Here is a 27963-nt window from a genome sequence, read left to right as displayed (position 1 = left end):
GTGGGTGACAGAACAAACAAGCTAAAGATAATCAACTGGTAGAAAGAAAGCATTGGCATTAAAGGGAGTCAGGAAAGGCTTCTTGCAGAACTGGTTGAGACCCGAAGTCAGGGAAGTCAGGAGTACAAGATGAAGAAATGAGTTCGAGGCATGAGAGGCAGCAAGTGAAACATAAGAGTCGAACATAGGCATCTGGTAAATAGAATAGCTTACATGCTGTTTGATTCATGGAAGGGTGTTTAAAGGAGAGGGACAGAAGGAGCCAAAAAGGCCAGAAAGGTCAGAAGGGGCCGGGTTATGGAGGACTTTAAGAGCTAAACGAGGGATTTTACATTTGATCCTAGAGACGATGGGGAGCCCTGGAGTTCACTGGATAAGGTCAGACCCATGTTTTAGTTGATCACCCAGGAGCTGGGTCTCCTAGTCCTGTCTCTATGATTGGGGGGCTCCTCACTAACCCCATCCCCACCAGTACCCATTCCTCAATCTCAGAGGTCACTCAAGATTCCTCAAGGCTAGCTACTTCTCCCCAAAAGCCAGCTGCCCCCCCCCCATACACACACCTTTGCCTGCCCTCCCAGCCCCACCCTGAGCCTGGCATGCTCCCAATCAAGGAGTCAATGTCAATATTAGAAACCACAAGACTCAGCGGGGCCACAGAAACTATTCTCTGCCTGCCAGCAATCATCTGAACACCATCCCCTCCACCACCCCCTCACAACCCCCCCATCTTCCTTTGGTGCCAACTGGATGCCAGCCACAGGTTGAGGCTTGCCAGCGTTGTTTGGGTTGCTTTATACTCACTAAGTTGAGTTGTTTTGAGGACTAAAAAAAAAAAATGTCCCCAAACCCACCCAACCTAAACACAGAGTTTTCTTACAATGTTAGTAAACATAGCTCAGCATGCTTGCTGGGCTCTCTTCCACTCCATTCTTTTTCCACTAATGCCCTCACTCTTACCATCACCAAATCTCTTGGGTTTTGCGTCCTATTTCTCAGTTTCCCTCCTTCTCTATTTTTATAGCCCCGACGACGCCAGACCCTGGGGCTCTTGATTTCTCATGGGTAGTCAAGGATGAGATTGATAGGAGAGGAGGATAAACTTCCCACAGGTTGGCCCCTCATCAGGAAGGCATGAAGTCTGGGGTGGCTCCATCACTTCTCTACAGATCAATCCCATATTCATTGGAGGTCTGTCAGCAGAGGTCTCTTTACACTTTGACTATTGATCAACAAACATTGATAAAGTACATGTGAGGTGGTAGGAACTTTTTAAGGTACTCAGAGTATAAACACAAACATGAAATAGTCCCCTACCCTCAAAGAGCTTACATTTTAGCAGGGAGACAATGGTATATGTGCAGATAAAGAAGAAACATGTGGAGGAAGGGTAAAAGCAGATGAGGCAGAGGAGAAATCAAGAGAGGTTTCATGTAGAAGTGGTGCTTGGGGCGGCTAGGTGGCACAGTGGATAGAGCACCAGTCCTGGAGTCAGGAGTACCTGGGTTCAAATCCGGTCTCAGACACTTAATAATTACCTAGTTGTGTGGCCTTGGGCAAGCCACTTAACCCTATTTGCCTTGCAAAAAGCCTTTAAAAAAGTGGTGCTTAAGCTAAATATTGAAGGAAAGAAGGGATTGCATGAGAGTAAAGAAAGGAAAAAAAGTCAAAAGCGTGGTGGTGGTGGAAGAGGGAGTGCCACAGCTAAGGAGAAGAAGGTAAAGCTGGTTAGAAGAAAGTATGGGAAGGCTTCCTAATCCCTCCCTCTTTTCCCCTAACTTCTACAGCCCCCTTGAATTCATTAACTCTGGACTTCAATGTCTTTCAATCATCTAAAAGACTGTCTATGGAGTGTCCCTATGTCTAGGGAGTATCTATAGATTTCTGGGTCAGCACCCAGGGGCAAAAAACAAACAAACAAACAATTATGAATCTGCATACTGTTTCATTTCTTTAAAACCTCAGAAGAAGAAATGAAAAGGACCTTTGAAAATGCTTTTATAAGTTGATAGTTTGACACCTTCATTTTTACAGATGAAAACAACAAGGTTGAGGGAGATAAAAGGACTTTTGCTCAGGGCTGGACAACTTAGTCAATGATTATGGACTAGACTAGAACTCAGGGCTCCTGGACACCCCTCCCCTGCACTTTGCACTGCCCACAGCTGTCTCCCATCCAGGCCAGGCCAGGCTCTGGCTTGGAAGCAGATTATATTATCTGGTTGTTTACTTCCTTTCCCCTGTTGCTAAAAAGCATGTAAAACAGAGCCAAAGCAGTGACCCTGACCACCTCTGCTGCCCACCCCCAGTCACACTGCCCTACCCTGGGGGCAGGAGACATTCCCCACTCTTAAGGTCAAAGTCTTGGCCTCTTGGGATCCTGCTACTTTCTTTCCCAAGCTCAGTCAAGCTGAGTCATCGGATCTTCTGGCTATCTTCTTCGCTATGCTCCTGCCTCCTTGTTCCTAATCCATCTCAATCATACAAGGGGCATCATGGCATCTCACTTTCCAAAGAGCTTTCCTAATCTAAATTCCTCTTGCTCCTGCGCCACTCTCAATGAAGATGGTCACCTTTCTCTTTGGAACAAATCTTTCTGAACACTAAAGATTATGCTTCAACCCCATTTGTCAAGCCCATTTCAATCCTGCAATAAGTAAGAGAGAAGATTGGGGCTTAGACACAAGGTAGGACTTCTTGAAGTTGACATCCAGGGGCTACAAGAGTGTCTTTGGGCAGCTTGTCTTCTTTCCTTGAGACTTAATAATGATGAGCTTTTAATAACACTTTATAAAGATGATCTCACAACAACTCTGAGAAGTAGGTGTTATTATTCCCATTTTACAGATGAAGAAACTGAGGCAGACAAAGGCTAAGTGATTGAGACTGAATTTGTACTTGATGAATGGAGCTCCAGTAATGCCCTATCATTCCTCCTATTTATCAGTCCTCCCACAACCCCCCCCCCAAAAAATAAATCTGTTTGGACTAAAAGAAGACCCATCCTCTAGACAAAGAGATGACTAAAATGGCTTGCTGGAAGGCCCTACAGTTCTCAAAATCACTATGTAAGAAAGATCTGAGTAGCCTAATGGGAGGGTGGGCTGGGAAAAAATGCATCTGTGGGTTGATAAGTGTTTTGAACCAAGAGAGAAAGCAAAGGGCCACATAACCATGGAGGAGAGGGTGCTAGGGAAGGATCCCAGAGCTTGGGGGCTACAGAATGCTCTCAGACTCCTGAAGAACATTCCGTCCAGAAATTCCTCACACCCTCCCTTCCCTGTGCCAAAACTGCTCCCTCCTCCCACCCCCCAAAAACTCTCCCCACACTGCCCCCTGGGAGTACTGGAATTCAGGCCAGTACAGCCTGCCAAGAGAACCCAACCCAAGCATGTGACATCACAGGGCCACCACAGTAATGAACTGTGAGGTCAATGGCATCTCAAGCCAATCAGGAGGCTGAAGAAAGTGGGAGAAGAGCCTATAGGGTGGGAAGGGGAGTGGAAGGGCATCCTTCTCTTAAGCCGAAAGTTTTATAATAATTTTCCTAAACTTTGCTGGTCGTGTGTCATGTAACTTTGGACAATACATTCAATCCATGATCTGAGTCTTCAAGGAAGGAAGATAAAAGGAGAAAAGAGCACATTCTTCTAGGCATGGAGGACTCTCAGGGCAAAGGCATAGAGACAGAATATAGAATGCTGTTACTGAACCATCGCATGCATAAAAGAAGGCAATGTGAAATAAATCTGGAAGAGTAGGCTGCAGTCAAATTGTGGAGGAATTTAAGACCAAAGTAAAGTCTTTTAGTCTAGGATAGTCATATCCTAGCAGCATAGGCAGCCGTTGCGGATTCTTGAACAGGAGAATAATGTGGTTCGAGCTCTGCTTGAATTTAGACAATTGGATGGAGGAAGCGCTGGTTGGGGAGAGAAGTCTGGAAGAAGTAAACTTGCTTGGGAGGTTCCTGCAATAGTAAAAATGAGAGGCAAGGAGGCCCAGAACCAAGGTGGTAGCTATATCAGTGGAAGAAAAGGGGTCTAAATGAGAGCTGCACTGTTGATGACAAAGCTGACAATTGATTATGTGCCTGTGGCACTGGACAGATGGTGGCAGGGCCCTCAACAGGAAAAGGGAAAGTTGGGAGAAGTCAACTGAAAAATGGAAAGCAAACTTTGAGGCCATGGCTAGTGGTCGCTAACTCGAACTAGAGGGTGGACTGGAGGAGATGGTCAAGGACAACACTTGGAGACCCTCCCCTACCCCATTCACTGCCCTTCTCCTTTAGTTACCTTAGCCATTGATCATACCAGATTATTTAGTCAGGGTTTGAACAGAGCGTGTGCTAAGGTTTAAGTTGAAATTCTCAATTCCATTTCCTCCCAGTCAAACTTCTCTCAGTCCCACTAGATGTGAGAAGAGATAGATAGATAGACAGACAGACAGACAGATAGATAGATAAAAATAAATAAAATGAACTAATGATTGAACAAACAAGCAAACAAATGAATAATTTCCACTTGTTAGCTACTAAAGAAGAAAGAGAAATGAATTTGGATTTAAAAGCACATTGTTCTTCCTGCCATTAGAACATGAATCTGCCTTGCCTTTTTTTCAATTCCCAGAACTCAACATGTTAAGCACATAGAAGGTGCTTAATAAGCGTCCATTAATTGAATGAATTAAACCCCAGTCCCACCACTTGTTACCTTGAGCCACTTATTTAATCACTAAGGGCCTCAGTTTCCTCATAGGTAAAATTCAGAAGTTGAACTAATCACTAAGGTTCCTTCCAGTTCAAAAATTTTTGACTCTAAGGGATCCAAAACACTGATTCCTACTGAAATTCTGATGCTATGTGACCCAGAACACAGAAAGTGAGAACTGGGAGGGACCTAATCCAACTGCCTAATTTTATAGATAAAAATAAGGAGATCCAAAGGGGGGGGGGCTTTCATTCTCTCTTCTCCTCCTCCTCCTCCTCCCCCTCTTCCTCCTCCTCCTCCTTCTTCTTCTCTCTCTCTCTCTCTCTCTCTCTGTCTCTCATATATACACACAAAAACACACACATACACACAGAGACACGTACACAAACACACAGAGACACTCACATACGTATACAAACTCACATGTACACAGAGACACAGACAAATGCACACATACACAAAGACACACACACACACACACACGCACACATGCATGGACAGAACTAGAACCAAGACCAAGTCTCCTGACTTGATAACCAGATTCTTCTCACTTCAACAAACAACTTCCCCTATTCACCTCTCACATTTACCACCAGTCTATGCTGGCTCCCTCTGGCTGGCTTCAACATACTGGCCCTGTTCCAGGCTGGGTTATTCCAGCCACTTTCATTCCATAATCCTTCTATAAACTGTTCTTTCTCCCCATAAATCTTCTTTATTCTTCCTTCAAAATGTTTCTGGGTAAGACCACTTATCACCAAAAGAAAAGAAGTCAAAGGACATGACTCAGTAATTTTTAGGTTTTAATTATTTATTTGTCTGTCTGTTTTTTTTACAAGGCAGTGGGATTAAGTGGCTTTCCCAAGGTCACACAGCTAGGTAATTATTAAATGTCTGAGGCTGCATTTGAACCCAGGTACTCCTGACTCCAGAGCCAGTGCTCTATCCACTGCGCCACCTAGCTGCCCCATGCCTAAGTAATTTTTAAAAGAATTGCAAGCAAGCAACAGCCAAGTAAAATAAATAAAGTTCCAAATTGCAAATAATAAGAAAATTAAAAATCAGTGCAAAGCTATGCATACTCTAGCAAACTGGAAGAGATGGCTAAAGATAAAAGTAATAAATGCTGGATGCGCTGTCCAAAGACAAGGATACTAATGCATTGTTGGTGGAGTTGTGAATTAGTCATTTTGGAAAATAATTTCAAAATTTCAATTAAGAAAATAAAGGGATTAAAATGTCCAAACCCTTTGACCAAGAGAGTCACTGCACATGTATTCTCCAAAGAAGGGAAGTGTTGGAAGGGATGAATCTGGCAAAAATGTAATCTCCATATTCACCAAAATATTTATACAATTTCTTTTTTTTGTTATAGCAAAGAATTGCAAACAAAGTTGTTGCTATTAATTGGGAGTGCCTAAACAAATTGTGGTAATCACCATAATGGAACACTATCCTCATAAAAGAGATGACAAACATGATATATTCAGATAGCTTATATAAACAATGCAAGACAAAGTAAGCAGAGCCAGGAAAATAATATACACACAATATAATAATAAATACCTTAACAATTTAAGTAGAAATAATGACAACCACAAAGCAACAGGAAGTAAATTCTGCAAAATTCTAAAGACCAAGCTTGGCCATTAAGAACAGATTTAAAAAGAAACTTCTTTCATGCTTTAGCAGAGGAAAGAGTGTGGATTAAGAATATTGTATATGTTAGTTTTTTTTCTGCTATGCTGATGAATTTTATTGATTTTTATCTCTTCTTTTAAAAAATTCTTAGTTCCTAAAGATGGTTTTCTAGAGAGAGAGAAGTGGAAAAGGTCAATAATGTAAAACCAAAAGATATCAATAAATATTTATTTTTATAAATGCTTCTTGGATTGTCTTTCTATTCTTACTGCTGCCACCCTAGTCTAGTTGTCTTCCAGTCTCTTCACATCATAATCCATCCTGCCTACCAACAGTTAATTTTTTTATTTAAAAGTCAATCTCCTTATCTTGCCTAGGCTGAGAGTATAGCAATCATTCACAGATCCAGCTCCACTAATAAGGTGAACAAGAGCTTTGACCTCCATTTTCCCAACCTGGGTTGGTTTGCCCTTCCTAGTTGTTCATCATATTGGTGCCAGTCACAGTACAGATGCCAAATTGGCTTAATTCTACATTCTGAATCCCCCCATCTCAAGACAACCTTCACCCTCATCCTTACTCTCCTACTTGCACAGATTACCAGCATATGCCACTGATACCCAACCAGCTACTTCTTAAAACAAACCTCTTGATGTTTTAAATGATTCTCATCTTGTCACGCCCTTACTCAAGAATCTGTGTTGGCTCCCCATTTTCTAATGTATCAAGTCTAAAATCCTGTAATAATCATTGGAAAAACCATGTGATGCTGGGCCCAGATGAGAGTAAGTGATACCTTTCAATATGAGTGGGGGGGGGAGAGAGAATGTCACCAGGACATTTGGGAGAGTGGATATTAGGAAGGAAGCTAATGAAAACTCTTTAAGAACAGGGACTGATTCATTTCTACCTTGTAGCCACAGCCTAGAATAGTGTCTTACACATAGAAGACACTTAATAAATGTTTATCAAGTTGAATTTAATTGTACATATTGGATGAGATTGGATTGGACTAAACTGAATTGAACTGAATTGGTATATCTTGAATTGAACTAGCCAATTCCTGGCTGTGTAAAAGAATGCAATAAGCATAAAAAGGCAGAGAATGGGGGATGGGAAACTCTAAGTAGTTGTCTGTGGGCTTTAATATTGGGTCCTAAGGATGCTGACCCTTTTTGTGGGAATGTGTTCACAGGTATCTTCTGTGTCAAGATGGAATATTCCCACATAGTGTGTACCAAAATAGGAGTAAACATTGAAAATAAACACATGTTGACAAAACTGAAATCACATCTGGCTGCCTGTCTGAAAATATAAGCTGAATGCATACCCCAAGTCCCAATCTCAGAGAAGAATGCATGATACAGACATTGAGAACCAAGCATATAACAAAAATGGTGCCTCTTTACCATCCTCAGAAGTTCAATCCCCTCAGTATTGGGGAGGGAGAAGGATGAATTTATATGTTACCTATTATTTGTGTTAAGTACTTTATAAATATTAGCTCATTCAATCCTCACATCAGCTGTGGGTGTTATTGTTATTCCTATTTTACAGCTGAGGAAACTGAGGCATATAGAGGTTAGGTGATTGGTCACACAACTAATAAGTGTCTGAGGCCAGATTTGAATTTAAGTCTGACACTATAGTGGAAACAAACAGAAGTAAAGACTATTTTCTTTCCTGCATCTCAGCATTCCATAGTTCCTCAGACTCTTTACATTCCTTTCACCAGAAACTGCTGGTTTTCAAGGTTGGTTATCGACGCAAACTGATTTTCCAACTACTGGAAAATGTAACCATTGTTCCATCTGGCCAGTCTCTGCATGTCCCCTCAGCCATCTCAGTCATTGATCTTCCCAGAGTCAAAGGCACATAAAAAGTGAATGAAGAACTGGATTTAGAATTGAGAAGGTACCTACTTGAGTCACCAGCTAGCTAGGTAACTCTGGGCAAGTCACCTAATTTTTCTGAATCTCAGTGACTTCATCTATAAAATGGAAATAATAAAAGCACTCACCTTCCAAGATGGCTGTGAGGGTCAAATAAAAGAATTATATAAAGTTCTTTGCAAATTTTAAAGTATGATTTAGATGTCTACTGTCATTATCATTGTTGCTATCTCAGAGCCCTTTCTTCTGGCGTTCCCCTCACCTCAAATGTTTCCTCTCCTCCCACTTCTTATATGAACTCCACTCATTCATTGTCATATCTCCAACATGAAGTCTTCTTCAATTAATCAAGCCTATGCTGATCTCTTGCATGGTGTCACCAGCATATGGGACCATGGGTAAGTCACTTAAATTCTCAATCTAATTTTTTCATCTGAAAAATGGAAGAAAAAGAACTTCCTCATTCACAAAATTGTTTGGGAGGAAAGCATTAACAAATTCTAATGCATTATGCAAAAGTCAATTATTATTATATAAGTGTAATTTATTTTTTCCTTATTTTTAACATGCTCCACTTTAACCCCTGACTATCTCATCTACATATGAAGCCTCATTATCTCCCCTGAGCTTTAGTCCCTTATATCTAAATGCATGCTGGGCATCTCCACCTGTATGTCCCATGGCTTCACAAGTTCAGTATGTCCAAAAACTAAATTCATTACCCCACCCAAACTTGCCCCTTCTCCCAGCTTTCTTTTTCCTTTTATTTTTTTGAAGATACCATTACTTTCCATTTACCCAGGTTCATTACCTTAGAATCATCATTAGTTCTTCCTCTTCCTGGATCCCACCTATCTAATAAATTTATATATCCTGTTGGTTTTATTTTTTAACTGTCACTCTCATCTTTTTCCTCCTCTTCACTTAACACTGCTATCATTCCACCTCAGTGGAGGTGCCTCAACTCTCACCTGGCTTTGTAGAGCAGTCTCCTAAATGGTCACCCCATCTCCTATCTCACATCCTTAAGACAACAACCAAAATAATCTTCTCAAGCTCTGATCCATTCACCTCATTCTCTTAATCAAAAATCTATAGTGATTCCCCATTTTGGAATGCTATATGCAATAGGAAATGGGGGACCATTATAGATTTTTGAACATTTAAAACTCTCTAAAATCTGGTTGGGATCTTTTTAAAATTTTCCTTCCCTTTGGATGTTCTACACTCAAACCAAACTGGACTGTTCTATATTCCTGAAGTAGGTTTATCTTCTACTCTCCTACTTTTGTGCAATTGCATACGTGGAGATCCCTCTATCAACATCTCTATTGTTTGAGATCCTTCTCATTCTTCAATGACTAGTTTAGGTCTTACCTTCTCCATGAAGCTTTCATTATATAGCCACCTAATTAAAGATATCTTCCTCCTCTAACTCTCTTATGTCATTTTGTCTAGAGTTCATCTGTTTCCACTACTCCCAACCTAGCATTTTACTCACATGTTCATACAGTACTATATCTCCTCACCCAATCCTCTACCTACCCCCCATTAAATTACAAGTCATCTGAGGTGACAAGTTGTATTATTTTTCATGTATTCTCAGTGCCAAGTCTTTCATTTAAAAACGTAGACTCCTTAAAGACAGAGATTACTTCTTTACTAATTTCCCCAATAGCCAGTAGGTGCTTAATGCTTCTTCATTGGTTCATTTACAATATATTTCCCAAAAATATGACACCAAGAGCCAAACTCTTCAAAAATCCATCATTATGTCCGGGTGGTTACTATATACCTCTTAGGTCTCTAGCACTCCCTACCTCACATTTATTCCCATCCTTGACCAATCAATCAATAAATATTTATTAAATAGCTACTATGTGTCAGTCACTGTACTGGACACCAATGTAGACTGTGATTTCTCCATTCTCTAATAAAACTGTTTTTTCTGAGTTGCTCTGCCAGAAAAAAAAAATCAGCACTAGGTTGTTCGAGTCTGTCAAGATGACAATCTCCAAGATAAGCTAGGCTGCTCCTTGAATGACATTCAGTGTAAGATTTTTAATAAACAATCTTTTCCGGAGCCCAATATTTTAAGTCTTCCTGATTTTGTAGCCTTGTGGGAATTTTCATCTTTCTGAAAAAGCTTCCTAATACGCAAGGCATAACATAATGAGGTATCAGAGAAGAACTTTACTGGAGTACTATGAATATCATCTGGCCAGAGCTGAGTGAAGAAGGGCTGTTCCCCACTGTGGTCTGAATACTCATGCATATTAATGAAATCTAAATTTGTATTAAGGCATTTCTATGACAGTATTGCTTAGATTCAGCTTATGACCAAAGAAGGCTTCTAAGATTTTTTTCTATGAATTGTCAAATCGGGTTTCCTTTTTCTTTTACTTGTGCCATTGGTTTTTTTAATCTAAATCTAAACTTTTTAAAATCTAAGATTTACCCCTGTTAAATTTCACCTTCTTAATTTTGGTCTATCATAAACTGCCTGGATCAGTGTTATGCTTATTTTATGATCAGCAAACTTATTAGGCATGTCTTCCAATAATTCATTCCTAAAATTTATATTAAGTGCCACTATGGACAATTATCTATTTATGCTGATTGTTGAGGGGAAGAATCAGTACAAATGTAAACATGGTACTATCCCTACTTTCAAATCATTCATAATCTATAAAGGATATTAAGACACAAATGCTAATAACTATAAAACAAGACAAACTATTGTTAATTGCTATAGAGGCTAAAAAGGAGCACTAGGAAGGACAAAAATGAGAAAAGGACAAAAAACTTCCTAAAGGAAATGTCATTCCAACTGGATCTTAAGGCATCGGCATGAATAAAAAAAAAAGGTTGAATATGAACAAAAGGATATTATGAGGAGAGGGTGCCAAAGTATAAAAGAGGAGAAACCCAGAACTTTAGAGGAAACCAATTAGTTCAGTTTGATTGAAGCATAGGATTTGAGTAGAGAAAAAGGTGGAAAATAATCCAGGAAAAGTAGATTGATGGCAAATCCTGCAGAGCCTTCAATGGCAGACCGAGTTGAGATTTTATTCCTTTTACTTCATTTCCATGGTGAGTCACAGGAGATTTTTGGATGGAACAGTGATATGACAAGAATTTTTCTTTTTTTTCTTTTAAGAAGATTATTCAAGGAGTACTCTGCATAGGGAGAGTCGAGGAGATAAGTTAGGAAAGTGTTTGATCAGATCTGAACCAGACTGCTTACAGTGGCTACGAAGGCAATAGAAAGAAGAGACATTGCAGAAATAGAATCAAGAAGACTCGATGACTAATTGATCATAGGCTAGATAATCTGTATATAAAATTCCTTTTAGTTCTAATAATCTATGAGTCAATAAACTTGCTGTACATCAGCTACAGATAGCACCAAAAGTCATTCCACGGTGGGGAGAGAGGTTTCCTGAAATCTCCAGGCTGCCACCTATCTTGGTTCTACTTATAGTCCCCACTGACCCTAGCCCTTCTTCTTCCACTGTTCCCATCTCCAAGAACCAACGCATAAGCACATGGAAACATCTGCAATCATACCTGAATACAGAGGGCCAAAATGGTAGCCTGGTTAATGAACTTGATTTAAAGTCTTTAAGTAAAGAGTAAAGGGAGCCAGGAGGTCTGGATCACAAGAGGACTTGAGGCTCTAATCTAAAGCCTTCAATTGATATAATTAAGGTCATCCAGAAAGTGGTGGGACCAGGAAACACATCCAGATTCTCATACTTCAGATCCAGTCTGGGCCTCAGTTTGCCTATCTGTAAAATATGAGGAGTTAAACAGGCTATTGTCTAAGCTCTCTCCAGTTCTAACATCCTATACTATATTGTTATCCCTTTTCAGCCTCTTGCCTTACTTCCTCTGACTCTGGGTCACATGGCTACAGACAGTATAATTGGGTTTTTCAGACACAACTGGCAACAGCTCCCAGAGCAGAGATCCCTATCTCCGGGTCAGAGGCTGGAAGCTGTCCAGGAGAGGTCTGGTAGCCAGATGACCTTGGTCACCAAACTCTCTGGACTTGACTCAGACAAACACATACCCGTCCTCTCCCAGAAGCCCCTGTTGACTAAGTTTTTCAAAAGGCTGAGAAAGGCCACATTGGCTTTTCCCAAAGACCTGGTCATCCTCTAGCTAACAGACCCTCTCTCTTCTCTGTTCCCTCTTGCTGGTCCCTGGAAAGAAGGAGGTAGCTGGGGAAGTCTCTCTTCTCCAGGCCTCGGTTGATCCCCGATGAGTAAGAAGTTGAAGATTAAGCCACTCTGCCCAGTTTGGCCTGCAGCTTGGGTACAGAGTGAAAACTGTGTCCAGCTGGCAAGATCCAAGAGGAACACTGATTGACTGAGCCAGAATTCTCAATCCCACCCTGGAACCCAAGCTATAGGAGAAGTAAGAGGTAGGAGGGTAAGGGATCACAGAATCATAGATTTGGAAACACAAAGGGATTAGAGACACAGTTAGTAAAAACCCTTCATTTTACAGACAAAATTTGGGGACCAGAGAGGGAACTGGATCGTCTCTGGTCCAGTAAGAGGCAAAACTAGAATTTGAACTCAGATTCTCTGTTTCCCAAATCCACATCCCAGAAGCAGTGATCTGAAATACTGGCTTTGTTAGATATCTCTATAAATAAAATTAACAGAGGCAACTAGGTGGAGCCAACGAGACTAGAGTTCAAATCCTGCCTCTTTTACAGCTGAGTGACCCTGAACAAATCATTTGACCTTCTCTGTGTCTCAATTTCTTCATGAATAAAGTGGAGACAATAACACCTATTTCCCCAAGTTGCTGTGGGTATTGAATGAGTTAACATATATTCATTGCTTTGTAAACTTTAAAGTGCTATATGGATATTTTCTATTCTTTTTATTATTATCATTAGAGACAGAGACTGTGTCAGAGGGGCAGAGAATTTAAAAGGATAAGCAAAAGTAATCACTTGACCCTCTCTCTCTCTCTCTCTCTCTCTCTCTCTCTCTCTCTCTCTCTCTCTCTCTCTCTCCTAAACCTGTGCCAAGTCCTAGAAATTCTTTCTCCATCTTCTCTCCATCTTTCTCTCCATCACCTGCTAACTCCAGTTAGTTTGAGAGCAGAGCTTCCGGCAGCCCACACATGGGTTAATGAAATGTCTCAAACCCTCCACTTCCCTAGAAATGTGAAATCTCTGGAATTGTGACCTTGTTTCTCCACTCGCCCTCTCCCAGAAATGTGGCAGGCCCTGGCAAATATCATTATGAAGAGAGCAGGAGCTGTTGGCTTGAATAGCTTGTGGACACGAGGTCATTAGCCATGAATAGCCCACCTCAGAGTGCCTGTTTCTAACCTCCAAAAAGGGTCCATGTTGAGATTGCCCTTCAATAGGAGTTTTGTGAAAAATCAAACTTTCATAAATACATCCTATCGCTCCCTCTATCCTTCTCCATGCCTAACCTCTGCCATTACAGCCCATTCCCCTGATCCTTCCAGAAACAAAGGCATGGCAGTGAGGGAGCTGAGACTTTACTACATCTCAGGCATTCTAGCTGGCACTCCCTTGGACCCTTGGACCACCCATTGTTCCTCTGGGTTAGGCAAGGACATTCCATTCTTGAGGGGTGGGGGAAAGGGAGGAGAGGAAAGGAGAGTAGAGGTAGCTCTGTTGGAGTGTAGGAGCTGGACTATATCTTTCTTTCCTCCACTGCCTTACTTCTTCCCACCCCTCTTTCAAAATATCCCCCTACCATCTTTTTTTGGCATCCCATTAAGTCCATCCCAGCTTGGGCCAAACCTTCAACTCAACCCCATAGCTAATGCTGCCCTCTGATGCTGTTATATGACCAGCTCCATAAGGAGGCTTGGCTGTGCCCAAATCCTGCTCTGTGTGTGATGAATACTTCACATCTGGAGGGCACATCTGGGTGGAGATACAACCCCTTTGAGAAAAGTTGAGGGGAGGCAGGGAGAGAGGAGGAGCAGAGGGGAGCATTACTGAAAACAGACAAGCAAATATGATGATAATTAAACTACTAGGACTTCAGAGCCCAAAACAAAACAATCAGTAAGAGAAAATTCAAATTCTGAAAGCAATTTTGCCACAGCCCCGGGAAGGGCTGGTCCAACCCTACCAAGACAAGTTAGCTCTCCAACAACAGAAGACAAAACAAGAAAAGGCAGGAAGCAAGCATGCAGGGACCCACACTGACCATTTCAGAGACCAGGTCAATGTCCAAGTCAAAGTATTTGATCCTTCCCCTTCTAGCCGACCACACTTAACAGCAATAACAATATGTAACCTTTTAGGTTTTTCAAGGCACATTTATTAGCATTGAGGTAGGGTGGAGTACATATGACTATTCCCCATCTGACAGATGAGGAGGAAACTAAAACCCAAAGGGACAAAATTTCAGCTCAGAGGTCATTGAGTCTGACACATACCTGAACAAGAATTTCCTTTTTCAAATATCCCCACAAAGGGTCATTCAGTCTTTACTGAAGACTGCCAATGAAGATGAACCTACTCACCACATTCCACTTTGGGATAGTTCTAATCTAACACTGTGATCTAACACTTCTCCACGTGACAAATTCAAGATCTATCCCCCCAATTAAGTCTCCTCTTAGCCAGACTAAACATTCCAAATCCCTTCCACTGATCTTCCTGCAACATAGCCTTGATAACCTTCTAAAGTCTAGTTGGTTTTTTCTGAGCATAATCCAGCTTCCCGAACTAGGGCACCCAAATCTATACTTTGTAGAGTTGTAACTGGCAATGCTGGTACCTAGGGCAAGCCTCACAAAATACAAGTGTCATGAGATCTACTTTTGAAAATATACATGGTGGAGAGCAAGGAGAATTCAGGGAATACACTCTCCCCCAGGGCAGATTCCACTAGAAACCACTCTGTGAATAGGAAAGAGAGAGACCCAGAATATTCCAAGGCCCTCGTACTGGAAAGACAGTTGCCAGGGAGATCACCAAGGCAGATTAGAGGATGGAAGGAGTGTTCTTTGAAGAGGGCAGGTCCACCCTAGGGAGGAATTGTTATGACTGTTGGTAGGGAAGAAAAAGTAGCTTCCTATTTTAACTTTTTTTTTTTTTGCTAATGAGGTGCTGAACCAGTTGTTTTTCTTTTTATTATTGCTGAAGGATAAGTGTTTTAAATAACCCTCCACATTTTAGTGCTCTGAAACAAAAACCTAGTTACTTCAAACACCCTCCTACTACTCTGAGTTATGGCTCTGTCCAGAGCCCAGGTCTCCTCAACAGCAACATATTACAGAGGGAAGCATACTATTGGTTCTGGAAGCCCTAATCAAATTCTTCCTCTGACACTATTTGTTTAATCTTGTCATTTACTATCTCTGGGCCTCAATTTACTCAACTGTAAAATGAGAGGTTTGGCCTGGATGACCATTCTAAAGCTAGGAGGGACTTGGGAAGCCACCTGGTCCCACCCTTTCATTTCATAGATATCTCTGAATCTAGAAATGTAAAGTAATTTGCTCATATTATACAGGTACTAAGAGGAAGGATTCCAAATTTGAAACCTTCTCCACAGCACCATACTACCTCAGAAGATCTTCAAGGCTCTCTATTTCCCATCCTCAAAGATGGGGCACCCGCTATAACTCAAATCCACCAGCCCTCCTCTTCTTCTTCTTCCTCCTCCACCTCCTCCTCTCCCCCTGGAGAAATGATTAAGTATCTCTTTTGTTATGAAAAATCTCCAGGGAAGATCTTTAAAGTATAAATCTGACCAAGTCACCCTCTTGCTCAAATCCTCTGGTGGTCCCCTGTTCCCTCGAGCACAAAATACAAACTTCTTGGCTTGGCATTTAAAGCCTATCCTAAACCTTTCCAGACTTTTTACAAATTATTTTCACGAACTCTGTGTTCCAACCCAATTGAGAAATGTACTACACACATGTGTGTGAGCACGCGCACACACACACACACACACACACACACACACACACACACACACTCTTAGACTCTCTCACTTCCAGCAGAGTCTCTGAGCTTGTGTACTGCTTTTTTGTCTTTGGCAAATTAAATGAAGGGCATTTTTGCTGACCCCAAGTTTTCTGTAACAGCAGCAAAGACCTGTCTTTTTAATACAGATATGTGCACAGTATCACTATCTGTGATCCAGAGCATCACCGTCTCCAAAGAAGTAACAGAGGAGCATCCCTCAGGGGGCAGTGGAGAAGTGCATGGTGGGTAGGTGCAGGATGACTTCATAGAGAATGAAGACGAAGAGGGTTAAAGGATGTGTTAAAAGAATGATAAAAAGGGAAGATGGACTGGTCACAGGTGAAGAGTGAGAAACAAGCCCAAAGAACTCCAATTTAAGAATATTTATGCTAGAAAGTCTATAGGGGAAAAGATAGCACTACATCTCCTATTTCAGTATTTTTCTGGTCCTTAGTGGAAGAATCAAAAGGCAACAGGAACTCAGACAGGACCAGTGAGAAAGGAGCTGTTCCCACCTCAGCAATGACAGGAGAAACTGAGGAAGGTCTCCAGTATACTGGTTGTCTCCCTACAGTGAATTTTGGGGAGGGGACATGGGTGAGTCACACAGGATGGGCAGCCAATGAGAAGTCTCCATCTGCACCCTCGGGGGAAACACCCAAATTGATGAGATCACAAGTCTGGGGGGTATCTTTATTTGTTGGTGGGATCTATTCCGCTGAGGTGGAATGTAAAATACTTGAAAGCAATAGTTCCTTTTGATTCTGTCTTTGCAACACCATGGTCTAGCACAGTTTCTTATGGGGTTTAATAAATATGAGTTAAAACAGACTAGAGTAAAGGAATTGCCCCCAGCTACCTTCATCTATTCATCTATTCAACCAAGCAATTAATTCTTCCTGGCATCTAACCCGAGTGCCTTCTGGTACAGCTTCAAACCCATCTGATCAATCACAGTTACTCACATGTGCTAACAAGAACACAAATCAACCTAAGGTCTAGAAACCCATCTCTGGAGAACTGTTACAGGTATGGAAACGAGTCTCCTAGTGAGACATACTTTGCCCCAGAAAGTTGCAGCCAGTTGGAGATAGCAACCCCTACATCCAGGCTCTCCCCTGTCTTGCTGCCTTCTCTCCCCTCTGCAGGCCTTCCTCATTTTTCTATAGTCTGATCCCACCCAAAGGCTTCCAAGACCATATACACAAGACCCCCTTCCAACCTCCAAAACTCAGTCTGTCTCCAGCTGTGGTTTAAAGAACTGGGGAAAGATAATTTGGAAAACTCTGGAAAGGAACAAAGAATAGAAAGGGGGGGCATCTCAGGATGGGGAGGAATAAGTCAAAGGAAAGGGGCCCTTCCTTCCTAGAGAAGAACTGGGATCAGTCAAAAGCTGGAGGCCCCCTTCTCCCCAGTCCATAATTATGGGGGCTCAGGGTGAACATCTCTGATAGTTTTCAGGTGGCCAGAGTGGATAAAGCAGGGGGTTGCAAAATTTACAAACACCATTAGGATGTGGTTGTGGAAACCCCTAACCAAAAACTAAATAAAAGGATAAAAATACAAAGAGGAAAACTCTAGAAACTAATTTTTTTTATTTTGAAAGATTATACTTAAGTCAAGCTACCAATCACCTCTGTTTAAAGAGGGTCTCAACTCCAAAAACAGCCTAGAGTCAGGAAGACCTAAATTCAAATCAGAAGTTACTAGTTATGTGACTCTGGGCAAGACACTTAACCTCTGTCTGCCTCGGTTTCCTCATCTGTAAGAAGAGGCTATTAATACTACTTCCTAGAATTTTTGTAAAGATCTAATGAGATAATTATAGGAAAGTGTTTGGTACATAATAAGCACAATATAAATGTTAGATATGATAATAATAATGATAACTGTTATATTAAATATAACTATTACTAGTCAAAAGGGGCCTCTCCAGGGATTCTTAATCTTTTTTTCATCATGAACTCCTCTGGCAGGCTATACAGCCCTTCTCAGAATAATGTTCTTTACTGAATAAAATACAATATATAGGATTACAAAAGAAACCAATTATATTGAAATATAGTTATCCAAATATATTTTAGAAACAAGTCCAAGGAACTCCATGTTAAGAACATTTACTCTAGAAGTCTACAGGGAAAATGATAGCACCACATCTCCAGTTTCAATATTTTTCTGGCCCTTATTATAAGAATCAAAAGGCAGCGGGAACTTGGATAGGACCAGTGAGAAAGAAACTGTTCCCTTGTGAAGTTGTCTCTAGAGACCTCATCTCTGGGCCTACAGATGGTCACAGCAGGGTGGAGGAAGGCCTCCTAGGCTGTGTCTCATAAGGGGCTGTGATCATTTCCTCCTGATCTAGGTTGGGGACACAGAAGTCACTGGCCTTTACTTCCCACCCAAATTTCCCTGAATGCCTCCTCTTGCCCCATCCCCTTTCACACATGCCAAACACAGTAGACTTAACCTCAGCAGGCTGTTGAGGCAAGATAAGGAGAAGGCTCTTACTCACCACCAGTTCATGGCTAGAAGGAGGAATGCAGGGGGCAGCCACCTATAAAGGAGGAAACAGAAAGGACAAGGTTAGGCTCCATCATCAGCATCACTGGTCAAAGCAGAACCAATGGAGCTTTCCAGAGCTCAGGTCAAGTCCTTCTCCCCATTCAGTCAAGTATGGTAATCCCTACTGAAAGGTCTTCAAAGAAGCAGATATCATCACCTCCTAAGGCCCATATCTCCTGCCCATTATGACTGCCAAATGTTCTTTGCCTTGTCTTCGTCTTCTCCTGTTTTTTCCCAGGTGGACTATCCCACCCAGCAGGTAAAAAGAGGACTCCCAAAGTTGTGTCTTAGGTCCCGACAAAAGTCTGGAGTTCTCCAAGCTCCGACACTTCCTAGCTATGGAACCTTCAACAAGCCCCTAAATCCTTTGAGCCTCAGCTGCTCTTCTGTAAAATAAGAAGGCTATTCTAGACCAGAGGTTTTTCATATTTGTGTGTGTGTCCCCAATCCCTCCAGGTAAAGCCTAATGCTTGTTTTTAAATGCAGAAAGTAAAATACAGAGGATCACAAAAGGAATTCTGGGAAACACTATTCTGATTATATAGATATTCTAAATGGTCACAGATCCCAGGTAAAGAACTTCTGAATGACTTGGTTTCTCAAGTGCTCTCTAACCCTATAAGCAAATGATTCTGGGCAAGAAGCACCAAGAGAGTCAATGAAGGATTTTTTAAAAAACCATTCTGAAGTGTTACACAAATGTGTGTAGCATAATAAGATTTTAGAATTAGAGCCTGCAGGGACTTCGGAGGCCATCAGGTTGAGGCTCCTCATTTTACATAAAAGGAAAATGGGACGAAAGAGGTTATGGGCTTTGCCCAAAGTCACAAGCATAGCAAACAGCAGAAAATGTATGCAAACCCGGGTCTCTCTCCTGATTTTATTAAAATCCAGCCATCTTCAGAATGAGAAGGAAGGAAGAAAAGAAGCATTTGTCTATCAAGTGTCTACTGTGCACTAGATACTTTACAGATACTTCATTTGCTCTGAAGGAGAGGAAGGGAGGGGGAAATAAGGGGGGGAGGAAAAAGGAGGGAAAGAGAAGGAAGAGGAATGGAGGAAGGGGAAGATGAAGGAAGAGGAGGGGAGGGGAGGGGAAGGAAGGAGGACAGAGGAAGGCTTGGAAGGGGAGGAGGAGAGGAGAGGAGAAGGGAAAGGAGGAGAGGGGAAGGGAAGGGAGGAGGGGAGGGAGGGGAAAAGAAGTAAAGTGAAGTGAAGAAGATGGGAGGGGAGGAGAGGGGAAAAGAGAGGAAGAAGAGGAAGAGGGAAAAGAGAAAAAGAGACGTGTAGAGGCAGAGAGACAAAGGAATGGAGAGAGAGGGAGGGAACTCTCTCCTCCCTGTGATAACATCCCCCCTCCCAGTCAGGGCAGCCAAACCATTATCCTGACAATTAGCAGGGCCATTTATCAGAAAGTCTCAACTTGTTCTTTCCTTCCAGCCCGGGACACGTTTTTCTTGGAGCACAGTCGTCAGCCTTGGCTCTGGTTCCCCAGGCCAGCCGGCAGGGGAAGGGGGCCAGAGGGGGAGACTTTCCCTCTGGCCCGCTGGCAAGCTGGCCAGCCCTCCTCAGAGCGGGCACTGGGCACAATCTGTAACTGTCACATCATAGGCGGCTGCCCGGCCTCCATCTCAGCCCCCAACCCCCCCCCCCATGTCTGAGAGGCAAAGGACACAGACAGATGTGGAAAGGGTGCCAGCCCATGGGCCTCAGCCGCTGTCCCCACAAGCCAGGTTAGGAGCAAAGCCAGGGAAAGATCTCTGGTTTGGGACCAGTCCCTGCAGCCTGGATCCTCAGGGTTCCTTCTTGGGTCCTACTGGCTAAAAGCCAGATTTCACCAAACAAGCCCATTAGATCAATCCAGACCAGCACCCACCCCAATGGTATTAGGGAAGACCCCACACATCACCAGACATACTATGGGAAGAAAACAGAAGTCAGTGAAAAGAGTCTCTGTCTAAGCAGTTGGAACTACTTAGTTCTTATCTCAGCCCAGACAGAAACTCACAGAAGGCTAGACCTGGTGAGGACCCTAAAGATCCCCCATTTCATTTTATTTTTAGAGTATTTTATTCCCCCAGTCCCAGTCATAGATGGTGAAAATCATAGCTTTCATTTATCCATTTCATTTTAATATTGAGGAAACTGAGACCCAAAAAGGCAGTTTATCAGAGTCACATACTCAGTAAAATAGTAGACTTGGGACACTGTCTTTCTGACTTCCAAATCACAACCACTACCTCTCCTTGTGTGACTCCAGGGCAACTCAAATGCTTGGGCTTTACTTTCCTTTTCTGTGCAATGGGTTTCCTCCAGAAAAAAATTGTCTGTGAGAACAGAAATCAAAGAGACCTTGGAAAATGAATGATCAGTTTGATTATTGACCTCACTTGCTTATGAATAAAGGTACTTCCAAAAGGATAAAGGTCTCTCTCCTTTGTTCCCCTTTTCCTTTAGTCTGGAGGACTAGATTATAGATTATAGGGGAACTCCATAATATTAGATAAGAAAACCATCACATCTTTATTTTCACTAACCTCAAACTGAAATTTAACAAATACATTATTTAAAAATATTATTTTGAGAAGGTTATCCATAGTCTTTAGCAGACAGTCAAAGGGATGTCAAAGAAACAAGATTAAGAGCCCTGGATCTAGACAACAGAGCAGGGAGAGGGCCAAAGAGCCACATAACAGAGGGAGAGGAATCCCCAGAAAGGAAGGCAAGCCCCCAGACTAGAGGGAAACAGGGAAAGAGACTTACGTGAGCAAGCGAAATCTATTTCTAAAGAGAACCAGCTTCTCTGTCACCTCCCTTCCTCTGTCTTCCTCACCCCTGGACCATAAAGGAACAAGCCAGGCTCAGACCAACACCTTCTAAACTCTGAGTCTGTGAGTTCTTATCTCCGCTTAGATGACTCTCTAGGATTCATTTCCTCCCTTAAGAATCCTTTGGGGGCGACTAAGGTGGCGCAGTGGACAAAGCACCGGCCTTGGAGTCAGGAGTACCTGGTTTCAAATCCGGTCTCAGACACTTAATAATTAACCTAGCTGTGTGGCCTTGGGCAAGCCACTTAACCCCATTTGCCTTGCAAAAAAAAACTAAAAAAAAAAAAAAGAATCCTTTGACCATGCCCCCACCTCAGATCCCTCTAGGTCTGGGGAAGGAGGGAGAGAAGGTAGGGAAAAGGTTTTCAAAGATAACTCTTTAAGTTAAGAGTCCATCTCTAAGAAGTAATCACTTTCCAGAATGGGCTGAAGTCAGATTTTAGAAATCATCACAACTATGTAAGGAGATGAAATGTTGCCTCCAGCTCTCTGTAACCTCTTTCTGTAAAGATGACTTTGACCATTTTTGCTAAAATGGAGATTTTCTTTTAACCCCAGAGGGTTTGGTGATGTCAATATAGTATAATCAGAAGAAGAATATTAGATTCAGAGTCAAAAGACACCTCCTACCTAGATGGTCCTAATCATTTCCCCCCTCTCTAGACCTCAATTTTCTCATCCTTACCATGAGTTGAATTACTTGAATTAAAATTTAGTTGAATTCAATTTAGTTGAATTAAACTTCATGGTCTCTTTCAGTTCTAAATCCTATGGTTTGGGACTGGGGAAGATGACACTACTTAAATGGAAGGAATGGGGAAAGAAGCCTTCTGAAGTGGATGGGAAAGCAGGAACCTCCCATCTCAAAAAAGTAAGAGGAAGGGATTTTTCTACAAGGTTGAGAGCTAGATTCAGGTATCCAGGCCCCTTACTCCAGGATTTCTCCAGAGTTCTTAGTACAAAGAATTAGAATAGAAACAGGGAAAGACTGGGCAACACAAGAGGGAGAGCTGCCTTTAGAAAGAGGTGATCCTACCAAGAAGATAGAGAGTGGCCAAGGTCAGGCCCCCAAATGTCTGGGTCTCCCTCAAATGCACTGCTCCCCAGCATCCTTCCCCATCTCTCCACCCCCTCAGCTGTGCATTCCATACTGGCCGGACCTCCGGCTTTGTTTTCTGTTTGGGTGTTTCTTTTCTTTCTTTTTTTTTTCTTTTAATGGAGAAATGTTTCCTTAAAAGGCCCTCTCCTTCCCTCTGGCGGCTCTGGCCCCTGTCCACCCGCTCTGAGGGCTTGGAATGTGCCAGGGAGGGTAAGGGCCCCCCTGCCATGCTGGTGTTCTCTGCTTCATGTACTCCAAGGGTGCTTGAGAGCACGTCCCTTCATCCTTCTTCCTTTAGTCCATCCTTTAAATCCTTCTCCAAGAGGCAGCTAGGTAATGTGGTTGATAGAGACAGGCCCTGGAGTTAGGAAGATCTGAATTCAAATTCAGCCTCAAACATTTGACACTTCCTAGCTGTGTGACCCTGGACAGGTCACTTAATGCCAATTGCCTCACACACAAAAACAAAACACAAGATGCCTTTCCAGATGGTATGTTATCTGATCTGGAAAGGAATTCATGTACTCCCCATCTAAACAGATGGGGGTCTCATCAACTTTAAAATCCCTTAGAGAATATACGGAAGCCTTACTCCTGATCCCAACATTTCACAGAACCATCCCAATCCTTCCTGATTTGTGACCCACATCTCAGCTACTGCATCTCAATAACCATGGGATGGTGCTGTCAAAGCACGGGAAACAGCATCAGTCACTGAATCAGAGGCATCCCAAGGATAGGGATGGACCCAGTGATTACCAGATAGAGCTAGAATGGCCCACTAGAGTTTGTAATAAGTCAAATGAGACCCATAGACTGTACCGGGGTGGGGGTGAGAAAAGGAGAGAAAGGGGAAGGGAATTAGAGTGATAGAGAGGGGAAAGAGGGGAGTGAGTGAGAGAAATCATTTGCTCATCACAGAGTGACAGAGAAGGAAACTGAAGCCCAGGGAAGTGACTTAGCCAAAATCTGCCCCCAGATTCATTGCACTCTATTGCCCTGTAACATATAGACATCATTTCTGGAAGAGGCCTTAGAGATTGTTAGTTCTAACTTCCTCAATCTGAGGAGCATTGTCTACTCTCACCCTTTCGAAATGACTCCTCTTCCCTGGAGGGTACCCACCCCCAAAGGACTAAGACTAGATAGTTTAAGAGGGAAAGGGAAGCTCCCTCCCCCCATCCCTTAGTCTACATCTTCCAGTTCCTCCTCACTCTTCTCAGAAACATAAGCATCCACCTAAAACACTTAGCTTGGTTCCACATGTCCAAGTCTGTCTCCCACCCTAAGGCCCCATTTTTCAGAGGAAAGGAAAGATTTGTTTTCCCTATTCATCCTTTTCCTCACCATCTTCTCAGGGTGAGACCTGATCCTCTATCCCTCATAGTGTCAACATCCCCACTCTACTGTTACTAACAATAACAGCCAGCATTTATATAGAATTTTTTAAGGTTTTGAAAAAAGTTTTACAAGTATTTTGTTGTTTTATCTTCACAAGGACCCTGATATCTCCATAAAGTGCTTTCATTTTACAAATGAAGAAATTGAGTCATGCAGTGGTTAAGTGATTTGCCCACGGTCACAGCCAGTAAATGTCTGAAACTATATTTGAACTCAGTCTAGTGCCCTAACCACCTCTTCGCCTCAATCAATCAATCAGTTGGGCAATCGTTAAACATTAGACAAGTCAAGACCTCAAGACCCTGTGCTTGGTACTAAACAAAAAGTGAAAAGTCCTTGCCCTTAGATTTGTGCAATACCTAAGCAGAAACCCCAAGGCATTTCCCCAGTCCCTCCACCCACTTAGCCCCTGTCTGTCTTGATCTTCTTCCCCAATGTTCTTCTCCCCACCCCACCACCATTATGTAAGGGAAGTCTTGCTTACATTTTTCCATAGCGCACATGTCTAGCATGTTGGGTGTACTCAAACACAGTCTAATGTGCCAGCAACCTTCTTGGTGGGGCTGCCTGGGAGGAGAGGTTTCCCCAGGTTTCTATTTACTGCTACGATACTAGGATGAGGGGAGGACTAGGAAGAGCCAACATAGCTATTATCAACCTTTATGTGATAAGTGAAAAAAGGGAGAGTTAACAGCATAGCCCAGATTTTCCAAGCTTGAGAAAATAGCTCTATAGCCTACTCTCAGCCCCAAACAAACCTGCTCCATGACCCCCCCAATAGCTTCCTGCCTTGCTCCCCCATCCACTTCACAGCTGCCACATTCAGTCAAACTCTGTGACCAACCCAGATTTGTCAGGGCCCACTGGTTTCCTTCCCTTCCAAGAGGAGACCCAACTGAAGCCAGCCTTGACCACAGTTCCACCCATTCTGTTCATTCTTCCAGGCCTGAGGCTAGAGAGTGTTGGCTGTTGGCTATCTCTTGAATCATTGTGGTAACCCCCAGTGAGTCTAGCACTGCCCGGTGAGCTGAGGACACAAGAAGATTCAACCTGATTTCATGGATGTCCATGAACCACATACAAGTCAAGAGTCCAACATCATTTATGGGAACAAAGAAGTCCATCTCCAACCCATCTCCCTTCAGGGTTCAACATATGGGCAGAGTTATAGAGTAGACGGCTCTTTATGAAACTTAACTAGCTATTAAATGGAGGGAGGTTGGGAGGACTAGTAAAAAGAGAGAGGAGAGGTTTTTTGGCAATAGGTAACCTTGAAAGAGATGCCAAGTATTCCAATAATAAACAGTAGTAGGGTAGTAGAAAGAAAATGAAGAACCTGTGTTCAATCCACAGCCTATGTGACACTGGTAAAATCAATTAACCTCAATGGCAGCTAAGGTAGCAAACTTTCAACTCTGATTCTAAAGATCCATTCCTCCTTCTCGTTTTATCCCTTTACCTTCTCTCTGACCAGATCATGAGTTCAAATTCACCCCTCCTATAAAAGTAACCAACCATTTATTGAATTCAACCATCAATTATTATATTTATCTTTCTGTTATCCCTGATTTTGAAAGGAATACCTTTCTTATTCCCCACATTTTACAGTTGAGGAAAGTAAGTTTTTGAGACTGGGTTCCAGAGTGAAAGAACCTTGGTTTAAATCCTAGATCTGCTATTTACTGTGATCTCAAAAGTCACTGGTTTAAATTTCTTCATTCATAAATAGAGGATGTTAGAATATGTGATCTGTAAGGCTCTTCCAGATTTCCTATGGGTCAGTTCATGGATAAAGTTGTCAATGCCCAAGTCCTGCCCAACTTGCGTCCACTCTCGACTGTCCCTCCAGTCTTTGAGGGAAAAGGGAAGAAGGGAATGATGGCATCTTAGAGCGGCTGCCATGGTTCTGTCACCCCAGCTCTACTGCCCCCCAGGTCTCTTCATATCACATATGCCTGCCTGTCCCTTCTGAGCTCCAGGCCTCTCCTCTCTCTTTCCTTCCCTTATATAGAGTTCTGCTGTGGAACCAGGAAAGGAAATTCACAGAGTTCCTGGAGGCAAGAAGGGGCCTGTTCTCAAGGACACCTAGAGCCAGGGGCGGGATGTCCCAGCCCATTGCTTCTGAGCCAAAAGGCCCCTGGAGTGGATCCCTGACCCTTTCTCCAAATAATACAAAAGATGGAAGATTCAGAACAGCAGTGAACAAAGGGAAGAGAATTCCTGAGATTTGTATAATGAACAGAAACCCCAAGGGATTTCCCTAGTATGCCCCCACCCATTTTAGCCCCTGCCCCTGGCCTGGCCCCTTCTTCCCCAATATTCTTCCAACTCCCACCACCATATATCAACCTTTGCAGGCAGGAAGGTTTCTCTGTAGAGGAAATATTTCCCTACCTCTTGAAGATGCCTGGCCCTGACCCAAGGGCCATTCCACAACCCATTCAAATCCAAAGAAGAAAGTACTGAGTTCACCTAAACATTTGTTAACTGCTTTCAGTCTTCAAAGATCAACTTGACTCAAAATAAAGGCAGTGGAGAGTTCACTGCCTTTGGAGGCAAAGTCTATCACTTCCCACCTGTATGATCTTGGTCAAACTACTTCTCTAGAACTCAAACTTCTCATCTTCAAAGTTGGATGAGATGGTTTCTAAAGGTCCTTGGAGCTCTCAGATATAAGCTATAAAGATCCAAACATCAAAGAAAAAGAGAAAATCTCATTACTGTGGCCTCTGGATTTAATTCTCTTCAACCCAGTTTAATGAAAGATGGTTCTAGAATAAACCCAAGTGACTTCCCAATCTCTAATCTATTCCATTAGCATTCACTAGGAACTTAACTATATTAAAAGTCCTGCTTAAAGGTTTGGAAACCAAAGACATAGGCAAAGATTAGACATAGCATTCTACCAAAGGGGCAACATAAATATGTAATCATGGGAAGGGGCCCAGACCATCTACACCTAGATGTGAGAAGATGTTTCCCTTAGAATGGGAAATTGAGTTGAACATTGAAAGAAGCAAAAGTTTCTAATCAAATGGGGTCAGTAAAAAGTACACAGCAGGGGTGGCTAGGTGGCACAGGATAAAGCACTGGCCCTGGAGTCAGGAGTACCTGGGTTCAAATCCAGTCTCAGACACTTAATAATTACCTAGCCGTGTGGCCTTGGGCAAGCCACTTAACCCCATTTGCCTTGCAAAAACCTAAAAAAAAGAAGTACACAGCAGACATGGGGACAGCCTGGGCAAAAGGTCAGAGATGGAAAATAGAATACCATGATGATCAGGGAACAACTAATCTAGTGGGGCCAGAACATAGGGTGTATAAAAGGAAGTAAGAGAAAATAAATCTGGGGGAAAAAAATAGGTTGAAACAAGATCATGGAGGGTCCAAAAAGGCAGTCTGGAGAGTCTGTATTACATCCTAGAAGCAAAAGGAAGCCACCAAAAGATTTTTGAGTACCAGAGGGACATGGTCAGACTTCTGGACCTTAGCAGAAAGCCACAGGATGACAGCTAGTTTGAGAAACCCCTTCCCTAGAAGAATGAGTTTCATTTAAATCCAGGGATTCAGATTATGCCCCCTAAGCACCCTCGCCTGCCCAGTTTGGAAAACTGTTTCATAAGCCATCTCTCCAAAATCCAGACTCTTTTGTACTAAGAATGAGCCCTGACTGGGAAAAAACCTTGTACCACATTTGTAATCCAAGTCAAATTGCTTTCCTTCTCAAAGGGGGAGTGGCTGAGGAGAGGGGTGGAGAGAATTTAGAAGTCAAAATTTAGAAGGAAAAAAAGAATATTAAAGTAGTTTTTACATGTAATTGGGAAAAAATAAAATGTTAAAATTTAAA

At 42.5% G+C, this 27963-nt stretch overlaps 1 protein-coding gene across 12 annotated transcripts in view; it reads right to left on the bottom strand.

Moving 5' to 3' along the window:
- TNS1 (tensin 1) overlaps positions 1–27963 on the bottom strand; it is a 324376-nt gene that overhangs the window by 145142 nt on the left and 151271 nt on the right. For 11 of the 12 annotated variants that reach the window (XM_074191391.1, XM_074191392.1, XM_074191394.1 and 8 more), the window contains one exon: positions 18739–18780. Coding sequence is in view for 4 of the 12 variants with exons in the window: in XM_074191393.1 (XP_074047494.1) it covers positions 18739–18780 (42 nt within the window). In the remaining 8 variants the exon portion in view is untranslated. Of the gene's footprint in view, positions 1–960; positions 2966–18738; positions 18781–27963 lie in introns of those variants that run through there. The other variant, XM_074191401.1, reaches the window with a different exon arrangement.

This window comes from Macrotis lagotis, chromosome 6, assembly GCF_037893015.1.
Source record: "Macrotis lagotis isolate mMagLag1 chromosome 6, bilby.v1.9.chrom.fasta, whole genome shotgun sequence".
In the NCBI taxonomy this organism is placed as follows: Eukaryota; Metazoa; Chordata; class Mammalia; order Peramelemorphia; family Peramelidae; genus Macrotis; species Macrotis lagotis.
This window is presented reverse-complemented; position numbering and strand designations above follow the sequence as displayed.